The sequence below is a fragment of the Pseudopipra pipra genome, chromosome W (genome assembly GCF_036250125.1).
Source record: "Pseudopipra pipra isolate bDixPip1 chromosome W, bDixPip1.hap1, whole genome shotgun sequence".
Classification (NCBI taxonomy): Eukaryota; Metazoa; Chordata; class Aves; order Passeriformes; family Pipridae; genus Pseudopipra; species Pseudopipra pipra.
In genome coordinates, this window is record NC_087580.1 from 1,489,105 (window position 1) to 1,513,852 (window position 24,748).

Below are 24,748 nucleotides of genomic sequence, written 5' to 3' on the forward strand. Positions count from 1 at the left end.
ACTGGGCATTCTTGCCTGAACTGGAGAATATATAAACCTGGAGTTTCAGAACCTTTTTACCACTCGTGGGATCCAGAGGAGGACTGCAGCTCACTACTCTCAACCAGCCTGAGACCAGCACCCTCAACCGGACTGCAATCACCACTTTTGACCAGACTTCAACAGCTCTCCCACCAGCAGGTTTTTCCCTCTCCCTTTACTTTGGCCTCGGGGGGGGCCCAAGGAACAGCACTTTGTTCATGGCCCAGGGTGGTGGGTTCTACATTTGGGTTTTGTGGATTAAAACCAATTGCTTGTCTGTATAATCAGAGTTATTGGGCAAGGGGGGCCCAAGGGGGGCCAGAGGGGGGCCCAAGGGGGCTGGGCCAGGAGGGGAAGGGCTGCAGGGGGCGGATCCCGGAGGAGGAAACCCGCCAAAAGCGGCGGCCCAGCCGAGGGAGGAGCCGAGCGGGAGCACAAAGAAGAGCAGCCAAAAGGTCCTGGCGGTCGCTCGGCAATGGCGGGAGGGGCGAGAGCGGTTTGGGGGCTCCTTGTGAGAGCCGGGGTGGAACCCCGGTAGCCGCGGAGTGGGGAGAGCGGAGAGGGGCGATCCCGGAGCTGGGGGACCCCCGGAATGCTGGAGGGGGGGGGGAGCAGAGAGGGAGTGCCGGGTCCCTTAAGCGGGGGTCCCGGAGATGGGGAAGGTCTTGGAGTGTGGAGAGGAGGGGGGGCCTTGAGGCGGGGTGGGAGCCGAGAGCACCAAGAGGTTTGCGAGGGTGGGAGGCGAGAGAGGAGGGCCGGCCGGCCCCGGGAGGCAGAGTGGGGAGAAGTGAGCCCTGGGACCCCCCTGGCAACACTCAAGGGGACCCCGGCGAGTGGGAACCCCCCGGAGCCGCGGGACCTCGTCAGCCGGGAGAAGGGGGACCCCCAATGCAGGCAGAAGTGCCATCAGGCCAGACAGGGGGGACCCCCCTAACCCCAGAGAGCAGAGAGGGGGAATTCTGGGAGGGGATTTTGGGCTTAATGTTGGTGTTTTGGGGGTTTTTATGGGCACAAGTTACGCGGTGACTCCTAGAGCTGGACTTGGGCAGGAGGAACCCCAAAGGCAACGCACTCACCCCTCGTTTCCCCCCCATCAGGATTTCTGCTTCCCAAAGGTTGGGCGGATGGAGGAGGAGGCTGCGAGGAAGAGGAAGATGCCGCGGGCCCCCCAGGCAGGTGAGGAGGAAGTCAGTGCCCCTTTGGGTCAGTCTTTTGTATTTTGTGGCCGTCCTGCCGGGGCCGGAGTTGGGGGGATGTCCTTGGGCTTCCCTGTGGGCTGGAGGCAAATCCCCAGCGTGTCCTTGTTGCTTCCTGCCCCAGGCCCCGAGGTGAGGCCGGAGAGCGCAGAGGACAAATCCCGGCGGCAGAGCCTGGTGGGAGAGGCCGTTTTGAAGGGCTCCCCGGCGCAGGAAGGCAGCGGGGAGGAAAAGGGCCGGAGATGGCCCCGCAGGAGGGGCTCCAAAGCCAGCCCAGGGGGCTGTGAGGAGGAAAGAGCCAGCGTGTGCCGGGAAGGCGGCCGGAGCTTGAGGCGGAGCTGCGAGCTGGTGGTCCCTGAGCAGCCTCCCAGCAGGGAAAAGCCCTTCAGGTGTTTGGAATGTGGGAAAAGCTTCAGCAAGAGATCCGACCTCCTAAGGCACCAGCACATCCACACTGGGGAACGGCCCTACAAATGTGGGGAGTGTGGAAAGAGCTTCACTCAGAGCTCCCACCTGCTCCGACACCAGATGATCCACAGTGGGGAAAGGCCCCACATGTGTGAGGAGTGTAGGAAGAGCTTCAGGAACAGGCGCACCCTCCACAATCACCGACGCATCCACAGTGGGGAAAAGCCCTACACGTGTGGGGAGTGTGGGAAGAACTTCAATCAGAGCTCCACCCTGCTCCGACACCAGATGATCCACAGTGGGGAAAGGCCCTACACGTGTGAGGAGTGTGGGAAGAGCTTCAATCAGAGCTCCAACCTGCTCCGACACCAGATGATCCACAGTGGGAAAGGCCCTACACGTGTGCGGAGTGTGGGAAGAGCTTCAGGGACAGCTCCAGCCTTTGCAAACACCGTTGCATCCACCCCAGGGAATGGCCCTACAAGTCCTTGGAATGTGGGACAGCTCCACCCTCTACACCCACCGTCGCCTCCATATCAGGGAGAGGCCCTTCCACTGTGGGGAGTGTGGGAAGAGCTTCACGCAGAGCTCTTCCTTGACCTCCCACCAACGGACCCACCGGTAAGAGAAGCCCCGAGTGCCCCGACTGCGGGAAGAGCTTCGGCCGCTGCTCCAACTCCATCAGCCATCGGAGGACCCGCGTTGGATGATCCACAGGGACCCCCGTTGGGCACAGACCTGGTGTGCTGGTTTAATGGTAAACCAGCAGGGGAAATGTCAGCGGTGACACCTGGAATGGGATGGAACACCTGGAATGGGAATGAGAATGCCTGGAATGGGAATGGGGACATAAAGAATGGGATGGGGACAATAGCAATGGGATGGGAACACCAGGAATGGAAATGGGAAGACCTGGAATGGGAATGGGGACATTGGAAGCAGACTGGGGACACTAGGAATGGGAATGGGGGCAGCAGGAATGGGAATGGGGACACGTGGAATGGTGAGGGAACACCTGGAATGGAAATGGGAACACCTGGAATTGAAATGGAGACACCTGGAATGGGAATGGAGTCACCTGGAATGGAAATGGGGACACCAGGAATGGAAATGGGGACACCTGGAATGGAAATGGGAACACCTGGATATGAAATGGAGACACCTGGAATGGGAACACCTGGAATGGGAATGGAGACACCTGAAATTGGAATGGGGACACCAGGAATTGAAATGGAGACACCTGGAATGAGAGCACCTGGAATTGGAATGGAGACACCTGGAATGGGAATGGGGACATCAGGAATGGGAATGGGGTCACCTGGGCTGGGAATGGGAACATTGGGAATGGGAACATTGGGAGCAGGCTGGGGACACCAGGAATGGGAATGGGAACATCTGGGATTGGAATGGGGGCACCTGGAATGGGAATAGGGAAAACGGAGGTGGGATGGGAACACCTGGAATGGGAATGGGGACAATAGGAAGGGGAATGGAGACACCTGGAATGGGAATGGGAACACCAAGAACTGGGAATGGGGAATTCAGAAGTGGGATGGGAACACCAGGAATGGGAGGAGGGACAATAGGTATGGAGACACCTAGAATTGGATGGAACACCTGGAATGGAAATTGGTTCACATGGAATGGGAATGGGAACACCTGGAATGGGAATGGGAACTCCTGGAATGGGAATGGGGACACCTGGAATGGGATGGGAACAACTAGAATGGGATGGGAACACCTGGAACAGGAATGCAAACCCGTGGAATGGGAATGGGAACACCCGGGCCCGGCTGTGTCCCTGGTGAAACAGGAGGCCAGGCCCAAAAGAGTTCACTAAGAAATTTGGGCCTGCTAACAAGCTCCCAACAGCCAAGACCATCTGTGCTCCTTCTGTTCTACTGACTGGAGCAAAGCTTCAGAGAATAGTCCAGGAACATGTCCTAGGCCTAGAGGGGATAAATTAGAGAGACAGCAGGATCAGGGAGACATTGGAAGAGGAGGAATAGGCCGGGAGCCAGGGCTTTTTCCAAGCTTCAGGGAGCGGGTCAAGAACAATGGAAGAGAAGGAAGGTCAAGCTGAGGAAGATGAGTTGAAGCCCCCAGAGCCATGGAGGAAGAGTGGAAGTCCCCTCAGGATTGAGGGCCAAGAGAAGCACCGCCCCAAGCCCCGCCTGAGCTCCACCTATACTCCACCTATTCTTAATATGCAGAGATAGATGTTGGAATCACTTGAATATGCATTTAATCACAGCTGAAGATTGTATAAAAATGCTGATTTTGTGTGAAGCCTTGGAGCAAGTTTGTCCAGCGTGAACTGGCTTGCTCCCAACGTTGAATAAACAAATACCTTGCTGCTTAAAGATAAAAAAGTCTCTGAGCAGTTTCTCGGACCGATTTTTCGGATTCAGCGCCCACTCAGTCCCAGGATGATCCCAGTCACTCCTGGTCTCTCCCAGTTGCTCCCAGTTTCCTCCATGTGGTCCCACTCATTCCCAGTTGCCCCCAGAAGCTTCCAGCATGATCCCAGTTGCTCACAGCCACTTCCAGTCATCCCCAGTGCACTCCCAGTTGCTCCCAGGATGATCCCAATCACCTCCTGAATGATCCCACTCACTCCTGCTATGATCCCAGTATGACCCCAGTCACCCTCCGTGTGGTCTCAGTTGCTCCCAGCATGGGCCAAGCTGCTCCCACTGTGATCCCATTATGGTCCCAGTTGCTCCCAGTTGCCCCTAGCACAGATCCAGTCACTCCAAGTACGATACCAGTCTTCCCTCCTAACAGTCCCAGTCAATCCCAGTTGCTTCTATTGTAAATCCAGTCACTCACAGTTCCTTTCAGTTGCCCCCAGCCTGGTCCTAATTCCCCTTCATGTAGTCCCAGTCACTCCCAGTATGGTCCCAGTCACCCCCACCATGGTTGCAGACGCTCCCAGTATATTCCAGTAGAGCCCTCAGCATGCTCGTAGTCATTCCCAGTCACTCCCAGATGCCCCAGTAACATTCCAGTTTCCACCAGTATGATCCCAGTGACTCCAAGGCACTCCCACTATATCCTATGTGGCCTCCAGTTGCTCCCAGTAGCCCTCAGTGTGGTCCCAGTTGCTCCCAGTATGATCCCTGTTGCCCCAGTTCTGGTCCTGGAGGGACCCAGTGCGCTCAGATCCTGCTCCCGGGGGGTCCTGCTGGGTCCCAGTCCTGGTCCTGGTGTATCCTGGTGTCCTGGTCCGTCCCAGTCTGTCCCAGTCCATCCCAGTCCATCCCAGTCCGTTCCAGTCCATCTCAGTCCATCCCAGTCCATCCCAGTCCATCCCAGTCCCTTCCCAGCAGCCGCCGCCGTTTCCCGGGTCCTGCCCCCCCGCCCCCCAAGATGCTGACGGGGGTCGGGGCTCCGTCTTTGCCTTCGTCTCCCTGGGCCTGCCTGGAATGAAGGGGCTGCTGGGACACTGCGGGACCTCCTGAAACCAAAGGAACCCTGGGAGAATTTGGATACTCCTGGAATCAAGGCACAATTGGGACACTGCAGGGCCCTATGGAAAAAAAGGAACCTTGTGACACTGCGGAATTCATGGAATCCAGGGGCCTTTGTGACAGGGGGGCCTCATGGAACCAAAGGAAGCCTGAGGTGTTTCAGAAGGTCATGGAATCAAGGGGCCACTGGGACACTGCAGGGCCTCTGTCAATTAAAGGAACACTGGGACACTGGGGCAGGACATCCCCCCTGCAATGGCCCCAAGACAATGCCCCATTTGCAAAGGGGTCAGTGCTGAGCTGAGAGGGGGCCAGGACAAGGCAGGAGATGTTGGACCCCAGACTGGTTTCACCCCAAATGAAGCCCCTGCTGGTGAGGGAACCCCTGGAGTCCAAGGACTGTCAGTCCATGGGTTTCTACCAGAAAGGACCAGTCCCCTTTCCCAGGGGCAGGTTCTTCCAACAGAACCCTTCTTGGGGGGTGTGTGGAGATTCCTGCCTTGGCTGGGGACCCCCCAAGGTCACTGCTGGAGGTTGAGAGCAGAGATCTCCCCACGAGCGCTGGTCTGGGGGAGTTCCATCCATCTCTAATTAAGAATTATTGCTTGTTTGCCAGCTTTAGTAGAATTGCTTCAACAATTGCTTTAGTGTAGTGCCCTGTCCTATCTTATCCTGTACTACTGGGAGTTTTAGTGTTTCTACTGTTCATTAAATAATTCTGACTAAAACCTTTTGTGTCATCATTTGCAAAAATAAATAATTCATTTTCTATCAATAGATCTGATTTGCCATCATTAAACCCTGGGTCACAAACGTGGTTCAGTCACCCCTCTAGAATTGCTCTAAATTTCAGCTGTTGGCACAATGCAAGGCTGAGATTGGATCCAGCAGCCCCCAGCACCCCAGAGGAAGTTGGGAGCTCAGGGGGACCACCCCCCTTTCCCAACCCCCAGTGCCCAAAGACCCCCATGGGACCGTCCATCCCTCAGGACCACCCCCCCTTTTCCACCCCTCTCCCTGTTCCTCCCACTTTTCTATGGTCCCCTCAACCCCTAGCCCCTCCCAGTTTTGGGTCCCAACCCCCACTTTTCCCCCCTCTCTCACCCCTTACACATCATTCCCCCCATCCCCACCCCCCTCATGCTCAGTTTGGGGGTCCCACCCTCCCCTTTTCCCCACTCTTCTGACCTCTCCCACCCTTTCCCATCATCCCCCAATCCTCAGTCCCCCTTCCACTTTTGGGGTGTCCCACTCCTGTCCCATTCAGTGTGGGGGTCCCACCACCCCTTTTCTCTCCTTTCCACACCCCTTTTCCCACCCACCCCCCTCTTCCCACCCCCACTCACCCCAGAGCTCCTCTCCCGAAGCCGGGGGGGCTCCCAGTAGCACCAGAGCCCATAAAGTCCCCCCAACAATGGGGTTAGGTGGGGTCCTGGGTGGGCTTTGGTTGGTTTGGGGGGTCCTTGAGGAACTGTGGGCCTTTTAGGGGTGTCCCAGCACCTTTTGGGGTGTGCTGGGTGCCGTGTTGAAGGATCGGTGCCCTCCCAAATCCCCCCAAAATCAGGGCAGGGTTTGGGGGTCTCATCTGGGCCTGAGGTCACGGGGAGGGGCTGCGGCCGCCAGCGGCTCAGGAGCTCTGTGGGGCGAGAAAAGGGGGTGAGAGCGGGGTGGGGGCACAGGGGGGACACCGGGATACACCGAGACCTGGACTGGAGCCAGCGGGACCAGAACTGGGGCAACTGGGATCATACTGGGAGCAACTGGGAGCATGTTGGAGGCAGCTGGGATATACTGGGAGTGTCTGGGAGTGAGTGGAACCATAGTAGGAGTGAATGGGAGTGACTGGAACTACATAGGGGAGAACTGGGAGCACCTGGGATCGTGCTGGATTCAAGTGGGAGTAACTGGGAGTGACAGGGTGCATGCTGAATGCAACCGGCTTAGACTGGGAGTGGGATTGTACTGATGGGAACTGGAAGCATCCTGGGGCAAGTGGTAGTAACTGGGTATGACTGTGAGCATGCTGAGGGCAACTGGGATCTACTGGGAGTGTCTGCAACCATCCTGGGGGTGACTGGGACCACACTGGGAGTGACTTAGACCATGTAAGGGGTAACTGGGAGCAGCTGGGAGTGACTGGATGTGCAAGTGGGCAACTGGGATTGGCTGGGACCATACTGGGGGAAGACTGGGATCATACTTGGATTGACTGGATCTGTGCTGGAGGCAACTGGGAGCAACTGGGACCATGCTGGGGTAACTGATTGTACTGGGATCATACCGGGATCACAATGGAATCATACTGGGCGTGACTGGGTCTCTGCTAGGGGCAACTGGGAGCAGCTGGAATCACACTGGGAGGAACTGGGATCAAGTGGGACCATGCTGGGGACAAGTGGGATCACACTGGGATCACACTGGTATCACACTGGGAGCAGCTTGGCCCCAGCTCAGGTACCCGGGCCCACAGTGAGGGTGACTGGCGTCATACTGGGAGTGACTGGGAGCATTCTGAGGGCAGTTGGGACCATGCTGGCACAACTGGGATATACTGGGAGCCGTGGATATAGAGGTCCGTGTGCTGCCTGCCTGCCACCGGAGACTGGAACCCTGCCCTGCTGGAGAGGACTGAGAACCTCTGTGCCATAGATGGGAGTCAAATCTTATTTCTCCACCCTGACTGTATTTCTGAGGGCCCGAAGGAGTGGCTGAATGAGACTCTGCAGGGCCTGAGATCCAGCCCTGCTTGAGCAGTGAAACCACATCCTGGCTGCATTCCAGAGAGCTAAAGCTGTAAACACCCCCTGCAGCTAAAGAGAGAACATCAAAGGCAGCAGAGACAGAAATAAAAAAAGGCAGAAAAACTGCTTCTTCCCCCACCCCCACAGACCAGCTGGAAGGAAAGGTAGTTTTTGGTGGTATCTTTTCTCTGCTTCTAGAATAAATCTCAGCATTTTCTAACCTTTTCTTATTTTTGCCTCTTTCTCTTTGCATCCTTTAGCAATTAATAAAATCAGTTTGGGTATCAACAGATAACTTGTATGAGTTTTAATTTTGCTCAAGGGAATATTGGAATCTGAAGTTCTTTCTGCACATTTTAAGCAGATTGTAACAAGGCCGCCCCAGGGCAGAGCAGAGCGGGACAATCCCCTGCCTGGCCCGGCCATGCTGGGCCTGATGCCCCCCGGACAGGGTTGTCCCTCCTGGCTGCCAGGGCACTGCTGACTCCTGGCCAAGTGGGCACCCCCCAGGACCCCAAGGGCCCTTTGCCGGCACTGCCCACAGAGCACTGGCCCCCGGAGTGGCCAGCTGGGGACAGCTGCGTGCCACAGGAGCCCTGGCAGCCCTGGAGGAGCCCGAGATGTGGCAGGACCTGAAGCAAAGCTTCCCCCCTGCTGGGGGGTGTCAGCAGCAAGGAGGTGCCGCTGTGCCGCTGTCCGGGCTGTGGGGGGGGATCCCCACACGCTCCCGGCGGGCAAAAGGTGCCCCAGAGCAGCCGAAAGGGCCCCGCCCTGAGCGTCTGTGCTGGAAGGGGCTGCTTGGGCCGCTTGCAGCCGGTTGTGGGCAGGGGCGTTTCCATGGCAAGTGCCAGGGCTGTGTGATGTGGGGCCTGCGGGTTCCCAGGGGCCACTGGGACCCTGCGGGGCCTCCTGGAACTGAGGGCACACTGTGAGCCCTTGGGCCCCGCCCTGGCCTGGGGTGTTTGAGGAGCCCCCCGGGTGCCCAGTCCAGCTGAGGGCCGGGGCAGGAGGAGAGGCCGCTGGTGGGCCGGCGCCGGGCTCCCCAGCACTGTGCCGAGGCAGCCGCCTCCAGCCCAGGCCTCCGCCTGCCGCCGCCCTCAGCTGCAGCAGCGGCAGCCTCGGGGCAGCCGGGCCGGGCCTGGTCCCTGGGCGGGGAGGGGATAGGAGAGGCAACACAGTCAGGGCAGGGCTGCCTTGAGTCAATCCTCTGCTGCTTTACAATCTACTCCAAATTCTTTGGATTTCTTTGGGGGAACTTTGTTCAACTCAGCTCTGTGCTGCTCAGTGAGAGCACTTCCCTTGACCGGGCAGGAATTCTCACCCTCCCCATTGCTCTGAGCCTGAACCCTGGACAGCTCTGAGGTCCCAAAGGGCTCCCTGTGCCCCAGTGCAGAGTCAGGAGAACTGCTCTGCCCACAAGTGACCTGCTGGTAAGCACACAGGTTCCCGGATCCACTTCAAAGATGCCTGAAAAAAAAGGTGGGTTTTTGTGAAGACTCCACTTGCAAAATCAATTCCTCTGCCCCACAGCCCTGGGCACCCCTGGCTGCACCCCCGGCTTCACAGCTCTGCCAAAGTGCCCCCCAACAGCCCCCTCCTCACCCATCCCATCAGCTGGGGTTGGGTCAGCTTTAGGAGATGCCTCCAGGAGCTGCCCCTGCACTGCCCTGCAGCCACAGACTGCCCGTGTGCAGCCCTGCCAAGATTCCTCCTGCAGGGAGCTCTCAGTCACCCTCCCAACCCTGAGTCCCTTGAAGCTCTGTGTGTGCCCTGCTGGTGTCCCTGAGCTGCCCTGGCTGTGCCCTCAGCCCTGCTGGGCTGTGCAGAGGAGCTGCTCCTGGGCAGAGCTGTCTCTCTGCAGCGCTGCCCGCTTGCCAGGAGCTCCCTGTGTGCCAGGAGCCCGGCCCAGCTCAGCAGCACAGACACAGCCCCAGGCACTGAATGACCCTTGGGGGTTGGGGATGAGTCCCTGAACATCAGACAGAGAGCAAGTTAAAGAAACCTCTGAAGAATTCCAAGTCAGATCCAAGTCCACAGTATCTCCTGGCGTTAATGGGTCCCACTGAGGGCCAGCACTCAGAAATTGTCCCCTGCTTCCAGTTAGAGCCAAAAACTGGAGGCAGTGATGACAGGTGGGGACAAGCAAAGTCCCAGGGTCTGTGATGCTGAATAAATCTGGCTTTGTTTTGTTCTTGCAAAGGGCCAAGGCCTGACCCCCAGCCCCTGGGAAGGGAGATCCTGTGCCTGCCTCATTCCTCAGGGCTCTTGCTGGGGCTCTAGGATGTGGGGATGTGCAATGGCAAGGGCAGGAGCATGGGGCAGCACCTCTGTCTCAGTTGGATGAGACTGAAGTGTTTTGCTAAGGGGGATGAGTTATGAGGAAAACCAAACTCCTCCCTGTAAGCAATTGTAAATCTGAAATTAAGAGGCTCCAATCGAGGAAGCATGGAGAAAGGAAAAATAACATCTCTTTATTAAAGGATATCTGTGTAGCAGGAAACGAAGGCAAACGGGAACGAGCAAAGAGCCAGATGAGCTGGGCAAGAACAAAAGGACCTCGGAGCCTCTCCAACACACCCCTTGCCTGAGTTAAGGCCAAAGTGAAGGGCCTTGCCCTTTGCCCAGGAGAAAGCAAAAAACTCCACCCCCCCAGAGCCTTCTGAGGGCTCCCAACCTGCAATGTGGGCTGGGCCAGTTCTTTTGTGGGTGTGAGTCACCCAAGGCAAAGCCCCCTCCCCCATTGAACATCTTTCTTTTCCAGTGGGGCAGGGGAAAGAAAAATTCCTGCTTGGCTTTTTAGAAGTAAAGCTCTGCCAGGGATCCCCTCCCCCCTGCCCTCACTGCCCCCCAATAACAGGAACTGGGGAGAACTGGGAAGCTTTCCTGGGAACACTGGGAGCAGCCAGCTGGGGCCAGAATAAAAGCAGGGCTGGGGAGGACACACGACCCCCCAAACTCATCGTGTGGATGGACTGGGGGGTCCCGGCTGGGCTCGAGGCCACAGGAAGGGGCTGCGGCCGCCGGCGGCTCAGGAGCTCTGTGGGGAGAGAAAAGGGGGTGAGAGCAAAGGGGATGGGGGGGCAGGGGGAGCCCAGAGGCTGTGGGAGAGCAAGGGGGGGGCCACGACCCCCATTTGGGGACCCCCCTTTACCTTCTCCCGCAGGTAGAAGCCGAGCCCCAGCGCCAGGAAGACCAAGCCCAAGACGAAGCCCCCGACCCCCACCAGGATCTTGCTGCGGACGGTGTCCGGTGGCATCTCTGGGGGGAGCCGGGGGGGTCAGCACCCCCAAAACCTCCTCCCACGCACCACCCGGCACCCCACAGAGCCCGGCCCGCTCTCCCCCAGCCCACCCGGGGGTCCCTCCAACCTCCTGCCAGTCCCTTCCCAGCCCCAGTGGGAACCCACCAAACCCATCCCAGCCCATTTAGGACCCTCCCACCCCCCTCATCAGACCCACGACCCCCCAAACTCCCTCCCAGTTCCCCCATTTTCCCCCTTTTCCCCCCGGCCCCCCTGCCAGTGTGCCCCCGGTGCTGGGGGGGCCGGGCCGTACCCCAGTGCCGGCTCAGGGGGTGCTCCAGGCTGACGTGCTCCACCTGGCAGCTGTAGGTGACCCCGCGCCGGGGGGGGATTTCCAGCATCACCAGCACCTGGTAGGTCCAGTCCCCATTGGGGACCACGTCGGTGGCCACCACGTGCTCCAGCAGCTCCTGCCCATCCTGGAACCACCTCACCTGCACCGGTGCAGGGTAGAAATCCATCCCGGAGCAGAGCAGGCGGCCGGGGCCGGGCTGGGAGCTCGATGGCACCAGCGAGATGGACACGCTGGGGGGCACTGGGAGGGAGGGGGGAGACACTGGGCTGAGCTGGGGGGCAGTGGGAGGGAGGGGAGAGGGCTTGTAGGACATTGGGAGGGATTGGGATCGCACTGGGAAGGACTGGGGTGGCATTGGGAGGGACTGGGAATAGACTGGGGTAGAAGGGCATGGGCTGGGGGGGCACTGGGGAGAGAGTTGGGAGATGTGGGAGTGAAGTGAGAACGACTGGGAATGGACTGAGAGGGTCTGGGAGTGGAGTGAGAGGGTCTGGGAGTGAAGTGAGAGGGACTGGGAGTAACTGGTCTGGACTGGGAATGAGTGGTCTGGACTGGCAAGGAAGCGATCAGGACTGGGAGCTGAGTCGTTGTGAGGGAACTGTTTGTTTTGGGTCTGCCTGGCAACTGGAGCGTCATCAGAGAGACGCGCTGGGATTGGCTGAGGGGCGTGAGCTCGGTGGCCCCAGCGGGGTGGAGACGCGGGAGGGCACTGGGAGAGATTGGGATGGACTGGGAATGGACTGGGGCGCACTGGGAGGGGGCAAAAGGCCATGCGGAGGGGCACAGGCAGGGCTGAGGGGTCTGGGGTGATTCCCAGGGAGGGTTTGAGGGGCTCCGGGGTCATTCCCGGGGCAGGGGCCGAGGGGACCCGCTCTGCCCCACGCTCACCTCTGCGGTTCACCAGGAACGGAGTGAACCCGTCGTAGTTGTGCCGGCAGAGCCTGTCCACCGCAGACCGACGGTACTCCAGCTTTCCCGGGATGCTGTTGAAGTATCTGGCCCAGCTCTCCCCAAATGGGGTATCCCCCACATAGACCCCCACGTCACTGTCAAAGTGCACAAACTGCTCCCGGTTGTAGATGTACCTCGCCACGAGCCTCACCCGCTCGGTGCCGTTGATGAAGTGACACTCGGACTTTCCCATAAACTGGAACACCCCTGTGTGTGCAGGACACGGGTCAGGGGGTGCCCCGTCCCCCCCCATCATCCCCCAGACACCCACAGCAGGCTGGGAGCTCAGGGGGTCACCCCGGACCCCCCTTTCCCATCCCTCTCTGCCCCACGGACGCCCCAGCACCGGCTCTTAGCAAAGGGGGGAACCCCCCATCAGCCCCCGGTGATGGACAGGGGGGTTGGGGACCCCCCCACTGCCGATCCGACCCCCCCAGAGCCCCAGGGAACCGCTCCAGGGCTCAAGAGACACCCAGGGACCCCCATGGCACCCCTCTGCCTGTTATCCCACACCCCCTTGCCCCCTTCTCCCACCCCTTTCCAAACGTCCCCCCAATCTCCAGACCCCTCCGCCCTCACTGTGGGGCTCCCACTCGCCTCCCACTCAGTCCGAGCCTTCCAACCCCCCTCACACTCACTTTTGGGGCTCCCTCACCCTCTTTTCTCCCCTCTTTCCCCCCTTTCCCACCTCTGCCCCCTACCCGCCCCCCCCCGCTCACCCGACAGCTCCTCGCCCGCAGCCGGGGGGGCTCCCAGCACCACCAGCACCGCCAGCACGGCCCCAGCTCCCCGCACACGCTCCATGCCCAGCGCCGGACAGCTGCTGACAGCCCCAAACCAGCCGGGCGGCGCCGTTTTGGGGGGTTTGGGGCGCGCTGGGCTTGGCTGAGGGCGCAGTTGGGGCCCTTTTTTCGAGGCGTCTTGCCGGCGACTGATGAGTCATCAGCGCGGCGCGCTGGGATTGGGCGCGGGCGGCGTGGGCGCTTTGGGATTGGCTGAGGGCCGTTGGGGGCCCCCGCGGCAGCCCCGGGGCTGGGGGGTTCGGGGGGGTCCGTGGGCTGCGGGGGAGGGGGGAGCTCAGATGAACCCAAAAATGGGCATCCAGGGAGTGCAGAGAATTGGGAAGCTTTACTGGGAACACCGGGAGCAGTCAGCTGGCGTCAGAACAAAAGCAGGTAAAGGGGGACACACGACCCCCCCAAAATCAGCACGGGGATGGATTGGCGGGTCCAGGCTGGGCCCCCTCATCCCTCTAAGGACCCTCCAAATCCCTTCTCAGCCTTTCCATTTCCCCACAAAGCCACTCCCATCCCCAAAAGACTCCCACAAACTCCCTCCCAGTTGCCCCCAGGACTCACCAAGGCCCCTCTGAGCCCTCCCAGCACCCACCAACCTCCTTCTCAGCCTCTCCATTCCCCCCCAGACCCTTTCCCTTACCCCCCAAACTCCCTCCCAATTCCCCCCAAGGCCCCCAGAGCCCCTCACCCCCCTCCCAGTGTGCCCCCGGTGCTGGGGGGGCCGGGCCGTACCCCAGTCCCGGCTGAGGGGGTGCTCCAGGCTGACGTGCTCCACCCGGCACCGGGGGGGATTTCCAGCATCCCCAGCACCTGGTAGGTCCAGTCCCCGTTGCCTCAAGAGAGCACAGAGGAAAAGACTCCAGGCCAGGGGAGTGGATGAGATGAGATAAAGAGAGCAGGTCCTTCAGTGGAGCCTCAGGCCAGGGGAACACACACGACGGGCACCCCCCAGGCAGTGGCTCTGGGATTTCAGAACAAGGTCCATCCAACCCCAGATCTCTCCACCCCCCACTTCTGCCCCGTTCTGCCCCCGACACACCCCTTTGGGAATTGGCTTTGGGGTCTTTGGGACCCCTTCTTCCTCAGCTTCATCTTCTTCGCAGCACCCACAGTCCTTGGAGCTCCTCCACAGTTCTGGGCTTGAAGGTGGCTGTGTCTGTGGGATGTCTTCTGGTCCAGGCTTTTCTACAATTCTACCTTGAAAAGAAGGCTAACCACGCTAATGGGATTTAGAGGGATTGATATGGGATGGGGTAACAGGGTTGGGGATGTGCAAACATTATGCTACAGGGTAGGGGATAGAATGCAGCTACATTAAAATCTACAATCACTGCACCACTACTTCCAAAATCTACAAAAGTTAAAAAACCAAAAAGCTCTGAGGCATCACACCTCTTCTTTTACAGTTCTATCACAGCTTTTTATAAGTCAATCATATTGTATTATAGAGCTCCATTTCTATGTTGGGTAGGTACACCTTTTATATATCTTTATATACCTTTTATGAACCTTTATATACCTTTTATAAATCTTTTAATGCCTTAATAAAATCCCAGGGATCTTGCTTGGAACTCCCCGCATCCAGGGACTGAGAGGATCTCCCTGAATAACACTTTCAGTGGGCACTGGAATCCTCAGGGTCCTGGAACCCCTGGAGCACCAACAGCTTTGTCCCTCCAAAGGGGTCCCAATTTGTTTCCAATGGTTCAAGAATACAAAATAAACCAAATACCAGTTTCCAAACAAAATCAATTTATAAGTCCAGAAATCACAAGTTAATATCCAAAATACCAGAAAGGATTTCTTCAAGATTCTTTCTTTGCAACTTGAAGTACCCATAATACAAAAGAAACCAAATACCTGCTTCCAAAACCAAAGAAACCAAATACCAGTTCCAGAACCAAATAAACCAATGAGTCCAGACTCCCAAATTAATATCCAAAATCATGGCTGGGCTGCATGAACAAAGATTTGGGAAGGGCTCTGCCCACATTTGCTACAAGCACACTGGTGGCTAAAGAGGCCAATACGAGATAGACACGTCCAGTTGCAAAAGGCAGAGCAGAAAGACTCCTTGGATGGGATCGACAGGACACGGTTCTTTCTGCGTTGTCTTTTCTCCTCGATGGTGATCCTGCTGCGTTCTCAAAGGAAGCAGCAGCGTTAGAGATGGGGTGTCTCCAGACCTCCCGACTGGAGGCCAGAGTAGACCAGTGATGAAGATCAATGTGGCCAAGGCTCAGATGTTGTTTCAGGCAGTCCTTGTATCTCCTCTTCGGGGCTCCTCTCTTGCAGCAGCCGGTGGCAAGTTCACCACAGAGCACGATCTTAGGGAGGGGGTGGTTGGTCCTTCATCCTGGAGGCGTGCCCTGCCCAGCACAGCTGTGTTCTCAGCAACATGACCTCAATACTTGTGACTGCTGCCTTTCTAGAACAGATGGATTGGTCACATCATCTGACCAGTGGATGTTTAGGATTGTACGGAGGCAGCGTTGATGGAAGCGTTCCAGGAGTCGCAGGTGGTGGCTGTAGATGACCCATGATTCGGATCCATATAAGAGAGTAGACAGTACAATGGCTCTGTAAACACTGATCTTTGTGCTTTTCTTCAAGTGTTTATTTCGCCAAACTCTTTTATGGAGTTTTCCAAAAGCACTAAATGCCTTTGCTAACCTGTTGTCTATCTCCCCATCAATCTCACCATCCGAGGAGATGAGGCTGCCCAGGTAATTAAACTGCTGGACTGATTTGAGCTCTGATTGGCCAATGGTGATGTGGGGATGATGGGGGACTTCCTGAGGTGCAGGTTGATGGAGAACTTCTGTTTTCTTTAAGCTGACTTCCAGCCCAAAGAGCTCAGCAGCCTCAGCAAAGCAGGATGTTAAACACTGCAGAGCTGCTTCTGTGTGAGCGATGAGGGCGGTGTCATCAGCATAAAGCAGCTCCTGGACAAGATGGTTTAAGGTCTTGGTGTGGGCCTTCAGTCGCTTTAGGTTGAAAGGGCTTCCATCAGTACGGTATCGGATGTAGATCCCGTCCTGATCCTCGAGGTCTGCCGTGGCCCTTTGGAGCATCCTGCAGAAAAAGACTGTGAATAGGGTTGGTGCGAGAACGTAGCCTTGTTTCACACCATTCTTAATTAGAAAGGGCTCAGAAAGTGCATTGCCATATCTGACTTGGCCGTGCTGATCCTCGTGGAGTGAGATGATCATTTTAAGGAACTTGGGGGAACAACCTAAACGTTCCAAAATCTGCCACAGACCTTTCCTGCTCACAGTATCAAAAGCCTTGGTGAGGTCAACAAAGGTTCCATAGAGACCTTTGTTCTGTTCCCTGCACTTCTCTTGCAGTTGTCTGAGAACAAACACCATGTCTGTGGTACTCCTGTTGGCTCTGAAACCACATTGGCTTTCAGGGAGAATTCCTTCTGCTATAGGGGGTATTAGTCTGTTCAAGAGTATTCTTACCAGGATTTTGCCAGCAATGGAGAGCAGAATAATACCACGGTAATTTGAGCAATCTAGTTCGCCTAGTTCCCAATGGCATACCACAAATTCGTGACATTTGGCATGGAGTGCAAGGCCCCCATGTTTCCAGACTTCAGTGGGAATTCCATCAACCCCAGCTGCCTTGCCAATTTTCACCTGCTGTATGGCCTTGAGGGTTTCTCCTAAAGTGGGAGCAGTATCCGATTTGTATTTCACCGCTTACTGTGTGATGGACTGAATTGCTGAGTCTTGGACTACACAGTTGGTACTGAAAAAAGTCTGAAAGTGTTCAGATCATTGATTCAGAATGGAGGTTTTATCTGTTAGAAGTGTTTGACCATCAGCACTGAGTACCAGGCTTTGGACCTGGTATGCAGGCCCATATGCTGTTTTCAGAGCCTCACAGAATCCTTTGTGATCACCCGTATCTGCGTATAATTGAATTTTTTCAGCTAGATCAATCCACCACTTGTTCTGGATATCACAGAGTTTCTGTTGGAGCTTGCTGCATGCAAGACGAAAAGCTGTTTTTCTTGCATGACAGGACGGCAGTGCAAGGTGTGCTTGGAGGGCAGTTCGCTTCAGAGAACAGAGCAGAGCTGTTTATGTCCTAAAATGCCCCCATATGAGCAGGAGGCAGGAGCAGAGGCACTGTTCACGAGTGCCATTGTTGATTGTCTTCATCAGAGAGCTCCTGAAGTGCTGCTGGGAGGACGGTAATACAGGACCTAGACATCAGGTTAGGGCAGGGGCATAAAAAGGTCACCTGAGAGGTGTAATGCAGGAGTAAATGCAGATCCTTTGTCTGGGTAAGGGATACAAGGAGCCTCCCCAAGGATGACAGGGATAAAACCAGCTGCTGCAAGACGTGATGAAAAAAGCCATCCAAGCAAAGTCATGCCCGAGCTGGATGCCCCAAGTCTAAAAGAAGAAACACCTCGGAGTGGAGCAGGAGCCATATGAACTGTGCTGAGCTGGGCAGGAGTGAAACCACCTGTCCTGAGAAGAACTGAGTAAAACTTGATGCCCCATTCCAGGCAGGGGCCAAACCAGCCAGGTCAAGTGTTGTTAAATAACAACCAGCTGCATCCTTGGCGCATGAGAAACACTATCTGCCTGCTGAGCAGAGGTTACACCAGGTGTCCAGAGGACTGCCTGTTGCTAAACACCTCTGAAACTGTCGGGATAAATAGGACCCTCTAACAAATTGGCTTTTTAGTGTTAGAAAGCAAGGGATTACTTTTATTTGCAGCCCTGCGTGTGCATGTGGCTGACAAAAATCCTGCCTCCGTACTGACAGCAAGACATCGCTTTTCACCTATTTATACAGATTTGACAAACAAAGGAATTAATGTTCATTGCTTCCAAATTACATCACTCACTCCCTTTCATTAATTAGTATTCTATGTGGTATCGGTTATTAATTTCTCACTTTCTACTGTAATAACTTCATATCTTTAATCTTTTTTGTATATTTTCCCTCCCCTAGGGATTTTCTGACACAAATGCTGAGCCTTTGTTAGTCTTCTTCTTTAGCTGCTGGTTTCTGCAGAAGGTCCTTGTAGTCCATAAATCTTGTGTTCCAGATCTCCTCCTTCAACAGGACATCTTTCTCTGACAGGCTTTCTCCACTGAAGCATAACAGGGTTAACTTCAACAAAACTTACAGTTTTAGTACTTTTCCCAGGCTGTGTTCTCCCAAAGGAGCTTATGACAATTTTTACTCCATGCTGGCTAAAGTTGATTTAAGGCTGAACGCACCGCCTATGATGTGTGTTAAAAACAACTAATCAAAAAGTTAATTAGGAACACTAAAAAAATTAGAAAAGTTTTATGATTTCCAACAAGCCCAAAACAACATAGGCCAAGTGCAGCAGGGACAGAACTGTCTCTATCCATTGATGCCAGGAAAAGGCAACAGTAGTAAAACTCAACAGCCACAGGTGCTATTAAGCCGGTATTTGTTTATTTCGGCGCCAGACGTGCAGGGGATAGCTCCGCCTAACACGCGCGTGCCCTCACCATCCAGAGTGGGAGTCTGGCTAAAGCTGCGGCTGATCAAAACCTAACCAACCCTAGCGGCAGGAGTAAATGTGAAGCTGCTAAAAAGCCATCCCGGAACGTTTTCAGAGCTTGAGGACAAGACAGCAGCTGGGCGGGGGCCAGCAGCCAGCCAAGGTCCTCCCAGCGCAGCCTCTGAAGGGTTCCTTTGGCAGTCCCAGTTCAGGGTCAGCCCATGGTTGTACCCTGGGGGCAGATGAAATTAATTGGAAATGAACCCATAAGAGTCCAGGTGCTTTGCTAAGAGTCTCCCTGATAGAAGTGGCAGTGAAACCCTCAGCGTCTTGGGGGCCAGAAAAGCTGTGACCTGGCTCAGTTACAGCCCTGAGCAGGCTTTTACTCCTCAGGCCGTGTGGCTCAGGGAAGGTGTGGGAGCTCTGTCAGAGGATGACGAGCCCTTTGCCACCAGCACGGGGGGAGGTCCAGTGGCTTCCACCTGGCGGACGTGCCATGTGGGTTCCTGTGCCCAAGAACCATGTGGTTCCATGGGGTTCCATGGGGTTCCATGTGACCCCATGTCACAAAGGGGCAGAGATGTGGCACCCATCCGGTATCCTGAGGAGCGCGCCAACGAAAATCAGTTGGACAGAGTTGGCCTTCGGGATAACTCAGCTCCTTCCTTTGCTACTTGTGTGCCTGCCTTTTTTTGGATGGTTTATTGTTTACTGACCATTTCTCCTCAACTTTCCTCCTCTTTCAAAGGTAATGCTTTGACTTTTGGCCCAGATCATAGAGCAGGGTATAGGGGATAAAGTATAGGCTGATTTATACCTTCCTAGCTGTAGGCTGAGCTGTTACAACTTTTATAGGCTGGCCAGGTATGACCTAGGCTAGAATTCCAGTTTGCTGATTCTTGGTTTTTTTTCCATAGCCTAGGATAGGTAAGCAGGGAGGTGACTGTAGTCTGAGGGGATGGGTTCAGCCCACCTTGATTGCTGTGGGAGGGAGGGAGGCAGAAAAAGGAGAGCAGCAAAGGCAGCAGTTAAAGTAGTGGCTGAAAGACGGTCACTCCTAGGAGGTGGGAAAGCCAGAGGGCTCTGTTGCTGAAGCAGTGTCAGGAGAGCAGCAGGGCCTCTTCAGAGAAGGTAACGTCCATTGGAGCATTTCAAAAGGGTCTTTGAACCCGCTGTGAGTTGGTGCCCCGCGCCTGATCATAAGGGCGTGAGCTGCAGCTCAGCAGCAGTTACGAGCACCACTGAAAGACTTGGTGGGGGATGCCGTTCTGCGTTTATTTAGAGTTTTGATACTTTCGGTGAGCTACAGTAATTTCTTTGCAACTAGGTGACGGGATTGGTGCTGTTCTCTTTCTGGAGAGAAAGACATCCTTGGTCATCTAAAGCATTGCACTCTCTTCCTGAGAGAGGCAATGGCCACAGCAGGGAACGACTCCTGTGAGTAATAGCTTCACCAGCAGGTTTGGACTTTGTGAACTGCCACAGGCAACTGACATGGCTGGTGGTCAAATCCCAGAATGATGTGCTCACAACCTAGAGTGATCTCTGGGATGTTTCCTGAGAGCAGTCAAACTGACCCCCGTGTTTACAATTAGACCCAGGAAAACACCTTTTGTCGCTCCTCTGACACTAGGTACAAGACTTGGAAAGCTGCCATTGCTCGTAGAGAGGTCTGCCATCCTTTGGGTTACCTTCCGTGCTCAGTATTTACTTGTTTTCAACAAGTGACAATCAGGAAAAGGGATGGCTTCACTGATAACCCAGTCTAGAACTCTACTGAGAAAGGAAGGTAGCCTGCGGCCCAGAAACCAGATTGTGGGTTTGTTGGACTCTCAGCAACGTAAACAGGGGAATGGATTTTTCCAAAACAGTAAATTTAAATGGCACTGTTTAAGCTTCCCCTGATGTTGTTGGGTTGGCAGTTGAAGCAGATGGTCCTGAGTGCTCCTGTAGAGACCTCACTGTTTAAATATGCCTTTGTGCCTCATTTCATCTCTTTCCAAATGGAATTTCCCTGCAGTCATTGCCGAGGGAATGACTCCGCCACAAAGGATCCTCTTTCCCCCAGAGAAGATTTGCATGGTCTGGCAGCAAAGACAGAGTGCTGGAGCAGGACTTCTCAATGTGGGCAACACATGCTTCCTTAATGCTGTCCTGCAATGCCTGACATACACCCCACCGCTGGCCAACTATCTGCTCTCCTGGGAGCACAGCCAGGCCTGTGAGTACTCTTAGGGACATCTCCCTGTGAATCTGTTCATCAAATCCCAAGGATTCCCAGAACCTGAAATTTGATTTAGGAGAAAAGCAGCCCTTTGTCAGCCCCAGAACTTGTGTTCTTTGTACACTCAGGAGCCACCTGTCCTATCCAGCTGTCTTATTCTTCAGGAAGGCACATCTTTCTAGCTCTGGGTCTCTATTCCTGCAAGTTAAAACCTCAGTTTAGCATTCCTCTGAAGAACATTTTCTATGCACTAAAACGTCCCGTGCTTGTTGAAACACTGGGAGGAGTGGCATATTGCACTGGAGTGGGAGTGGAAGAAGAGGAGTATTCCACCACTAGGGATATTTTGCTAACCAGAGGACCTTCTCTCCCTCCCTCCTCAGGTCGCCAACAAGGCTTCTGCATGATGTGCATCATGGAAGCGCATGTAAACAAGGTCCTGCGTTCAGTCAGTGCCATCCTGCCTTGGGCTGTTCTCAGGGCTTTCAGATGTATGTGATTTCAGGTTCTTTGACAGGTTTTCTTCCCTTCCTGTAGGAGACAACTACTAACTTCCTGTTTCTTAGTCATAGGAGAACATTTTCAGCTTGGCAGGGAGGAAGATGCCCATGACTTCTTATGCTGTACTGTCAATGCCATGCAGAGAGCTTGTCTGAGTGCAAGCAACGAGTAAGCACAAGCAAGTTACCTTTACAAAGTTCTGAGCCCTTTGGACTCCTTGATGTGGCCTCATCAAGGAAAACCTACAGCCGGGGCTTGGAGGAAGTAATGCTCTGTCTTACGACTTGTTTCCAGCTTGGACATATCATCTCAATCTACTACCATTGTCCATCAAATATTTGGAGGCTTTCTGAGATCCAGAGGTATGTTTCTACAACAGCTGCTCTCCTTGGCACTGCCTGTGCCCTTCTGTCTGCCTGTGCCCAACAGCTGGCCCTGGGACTAGCAGGACAGGTACAATGAGCACAAAGCAGTACCATCGTTCAGCTCACCATTGCTCGGCATTTTGATTTTTCCTTCCAGTCATCTGCTTCAGCTGCAAAGCCATTTCTGATTCCTATGAGGCCTTCCTGGATGTCCCCTTGGATATCAAAGTAAGAGGTTTTGCAGTTGTGCTTCAAGACATGGCAAGGCTTTTCAGAGTCAACACATTTGTCCTGAAAGCATATACTGTGAACACAAGAGGTCTTGGTCGTGGATGGGAAGGGGAACGGATGTTGTCCTCCTGCAGAGGCCATGGCACTGGTCTCTCTGTAGGTGCTGGCTTGAAGCTGGACAAGCAGCCATTATGCGCTCTGCACCCTTGACATAGCCTCATCCTTCTTTCCTTTGCCCTCCTTCAACACCTGTCTGGCTTCCAGGCTGATGGGTTGGATTGTTTTCACTACTGATGACCCTACATAACATCAGTAGCTCAATGGCAGGTGATACAGAGAGGGAGCTCTTGATTGCCCCTGAGAACCTCTGGGACAGGGGAAATGTTCAGCACCACACTCTCTTTCTGGCTCCTTCTGGATACAGCTTGCAGATTCATGGCGGGTCTCCTCAGCATCAGCTACAGGGGTTTTCTTGTCAGCTCCTGGAAAATGTTTGGGCCAGGGCATTTGCTGTAGCTCAGTGCACCGATTTCTCAATTCTCCAGGCAGCCTCATCCCTCACTGCAGCTCTGGAGGACTTTGTAACACCGGAGCACCTGGATGGGGAAAACTGCTTTAAATGTAGCAAGTAAGATGATTACTAACAACATATTAACACTAGACTCTGTGCGAGGGGGCTACAAGTCATTGAGCAGAAGTCATCTTCTCGTGGAAGTTTACTGCACACTGATGAGACACAGTTTTGTTTGTCTGGTTTTTTGGGGGAGGGGGGTTGGGGTTTTTTCTTTGTTTGTTTGTTTGTTTGTTTGTTTGTTTTAAATATGGCACCGAATTGCCTTAAAATAGCATAAGGATGCAGGAGACAAGAAAGGTTGTCTGACTGCCTTGGTGGAAGATAGGGTGCATTTCAGCGCTGTGCTCTGTGCTTGGTTTCAAGGTGTGAGAAGAATGTTGCCGCCACTAAGAGGTTCACTGTCCACTGTGCACCCAAGGTTCTCACTGTGTGCCTGAAGAGGTTTGACTGCTTCACTGGTGGCAAGATCAGCAAGGTGTGTACACTATTGGTGTGCAGCTTTCTCTTCAAGAAGCAGATTTCCTAAAGCAGTATGCTTGTCACAAGCTGCTTGTGTTGGGTTTTTTGGGGTCCCTTCTGGGGAGTGGAAAGTTCCTGTGGGAAGACAGGCAAGCACTGTGCTCTGATAGGGCTGCTTTGACTGAGAAGGGTTTCCTGCCACCCAAACGATGTTATGTTGCTTTATGGAAAACCAAGTGCTCATGAGCCCCAGAGATGTATTGATACCCCTGGACTGGCCCCTGCACTTGGTAGGCTATTTCATGTCACAGACCAGGGTCATTTCTGAGCCCTCTTGGTCTCTCCATAGGTTGTAGAGTATCCGGAGTACTTGGATCTTCGCCCATACATGTCTCAGGCAGATGGAGAAGCACTCCTCTACTCCTTATATGCTGTCCTGGTGCACAGTGGTGTCAGCTGTCATGGAGGACACTATTTCTGCTACACAAAGGTAAAAGAGCAACTTCCTTCCCAATGGGGAAAAATGTGTGCTGGGGAAGATAAACTTTCCTGTCAGTGTTACTGACAGCCAAAGTTTTGGGGCAGAAGGCCTCCTTAGTGGCTGGACTGCATTTGTTTTGACATGCTCTCGGTTTGGCAGTTTCCTACCTGTGTTTTTGGAGAGAAACCATGGAGAGATCCTTGCCTTTTTTTTACAGGCCAGCAATGGATTGTGGTACCGGATGGACGATGAATGTGTGCAGCTGTGTTCCATTGACACAGTTCTCAGGCAGCAAGCCTACCTGCTGTTCTATGCCAGGTAATAACCAGGATTCAAATATGTTCAGAATACATTTCCTTTGCCTCATTTGCAGTTGTGCTTCTCACCTTCCTGAGGGTTTTTCTCATCAAATGAAATTACTACCTGCATCATTCAGTGCTGTCAAATCTGAACTACTCCGTGTCTGTCCTTTACTGGGCTTCAGGCTGCGGCCCGGATGGAATCTGCTACTTGCCTGGTCTCTGATGTTGACTCTTGTAGATAAGAGGACTTAAAGAGGACCTCCAGGAAAGATGGGGAGGCACCATTTGTCAGGGAATGTAGTGACAGGATGAAGGCTATCAGTTTTCAGCTAACAGAGGGCAGGTTTACATTAGATATTGGGAAGGAATTCTTTGCTGTAAGGGTGCTGAGACACTGGCACAGGTTGCCACAGCATCTGTGGGGGCCCCATCCCTGGAAGTGTTCAAGGCCAGGTTGGACAGGGCTTGGAGAAACCTTGGAATAGTGGAGGGTGTTCCTGCCCACCACAGCGGGGTGGAACAAGATAAAGTTAAAGGTCCCTTGCAACCCAAACAAGTCTGTGAATTTATGAAATGGAGGCTGTGGGAGGTATAGAGATGAGGTTTTTGTTGGGACAGAGGCAAACTTGGTGGGAAGACCCTAGCTGAGTTTCCCATTAGTGTCCTTGGTTAAGTCTTCTCTCTGTCATAGAAGCCTCTCTGAGAAAATGACTGAACCCCAGAGGAGGTTGCAACAACAGCTCTAAACTGAGATCCCTCTTTTGTTTTTCTCCAGATGCTCTGATCTGAGAATTGGAGAAAGGGCTTCTTCCTCACTGGCACCATCACATGCCCCTTCCTTCCTCAGTCAGTGTGTGGCCAGCAGCAAGCAGGCGGGCTCTGTTGGACCACAGGCTCTGACTGGTAGGACTAAGGTAACTTTGGG

General features: G+C 54.5%; 2 protein-coding genes across 2 annotated transcripts in view; one reads left to right on the forward strand and one right to left on the reverse strand.

Moving 5' to 3' along the window:
• The first annotated feature begins 1,114 nt into the window (after positions 1–1,114).
• Positions 1,115–24,748, forward strand: part of LOC135405758 (gastrula zinc finger protein XlCGF26.1-like) — a 170,063-nt gene continuing 146,429 nt past the window's right edge. The window contains 2 exon segments of the mRNA XM_064640337.1: positions 1,115–1,997; positions 2,149–2,246. Coding sequence (XP_064496407.1) covers positions 1,146–1,997; positions 2,149–2,246 — 950 coding nt within the window. The 5' untranslated portion in view covers positions 1,115–1,145.
• On the reverse strand, positions 10,854–13,299 carry LOC135405776 (class II histocompatibility antigen, B-L beta chain-like). The gene is made up of 4 exons (XM_064640368.1): positions 13,106–13,299; positions 12,324–12,593; positions 11,394–11,675; positions 10,854–11,097 (listed from the first exon to the last, which is right to left on the reverse strand). Exons 1-4 carry the CDS (start codon positions 13,188–13,190, stop codon positions 10,868–10,870), a joined length of 867 nt encoding a protein of 288 aa, XP_064496438.1. The 5' UTR covers positions 13,191–13,299; the 3' UTR covers positions 10,854–10,867.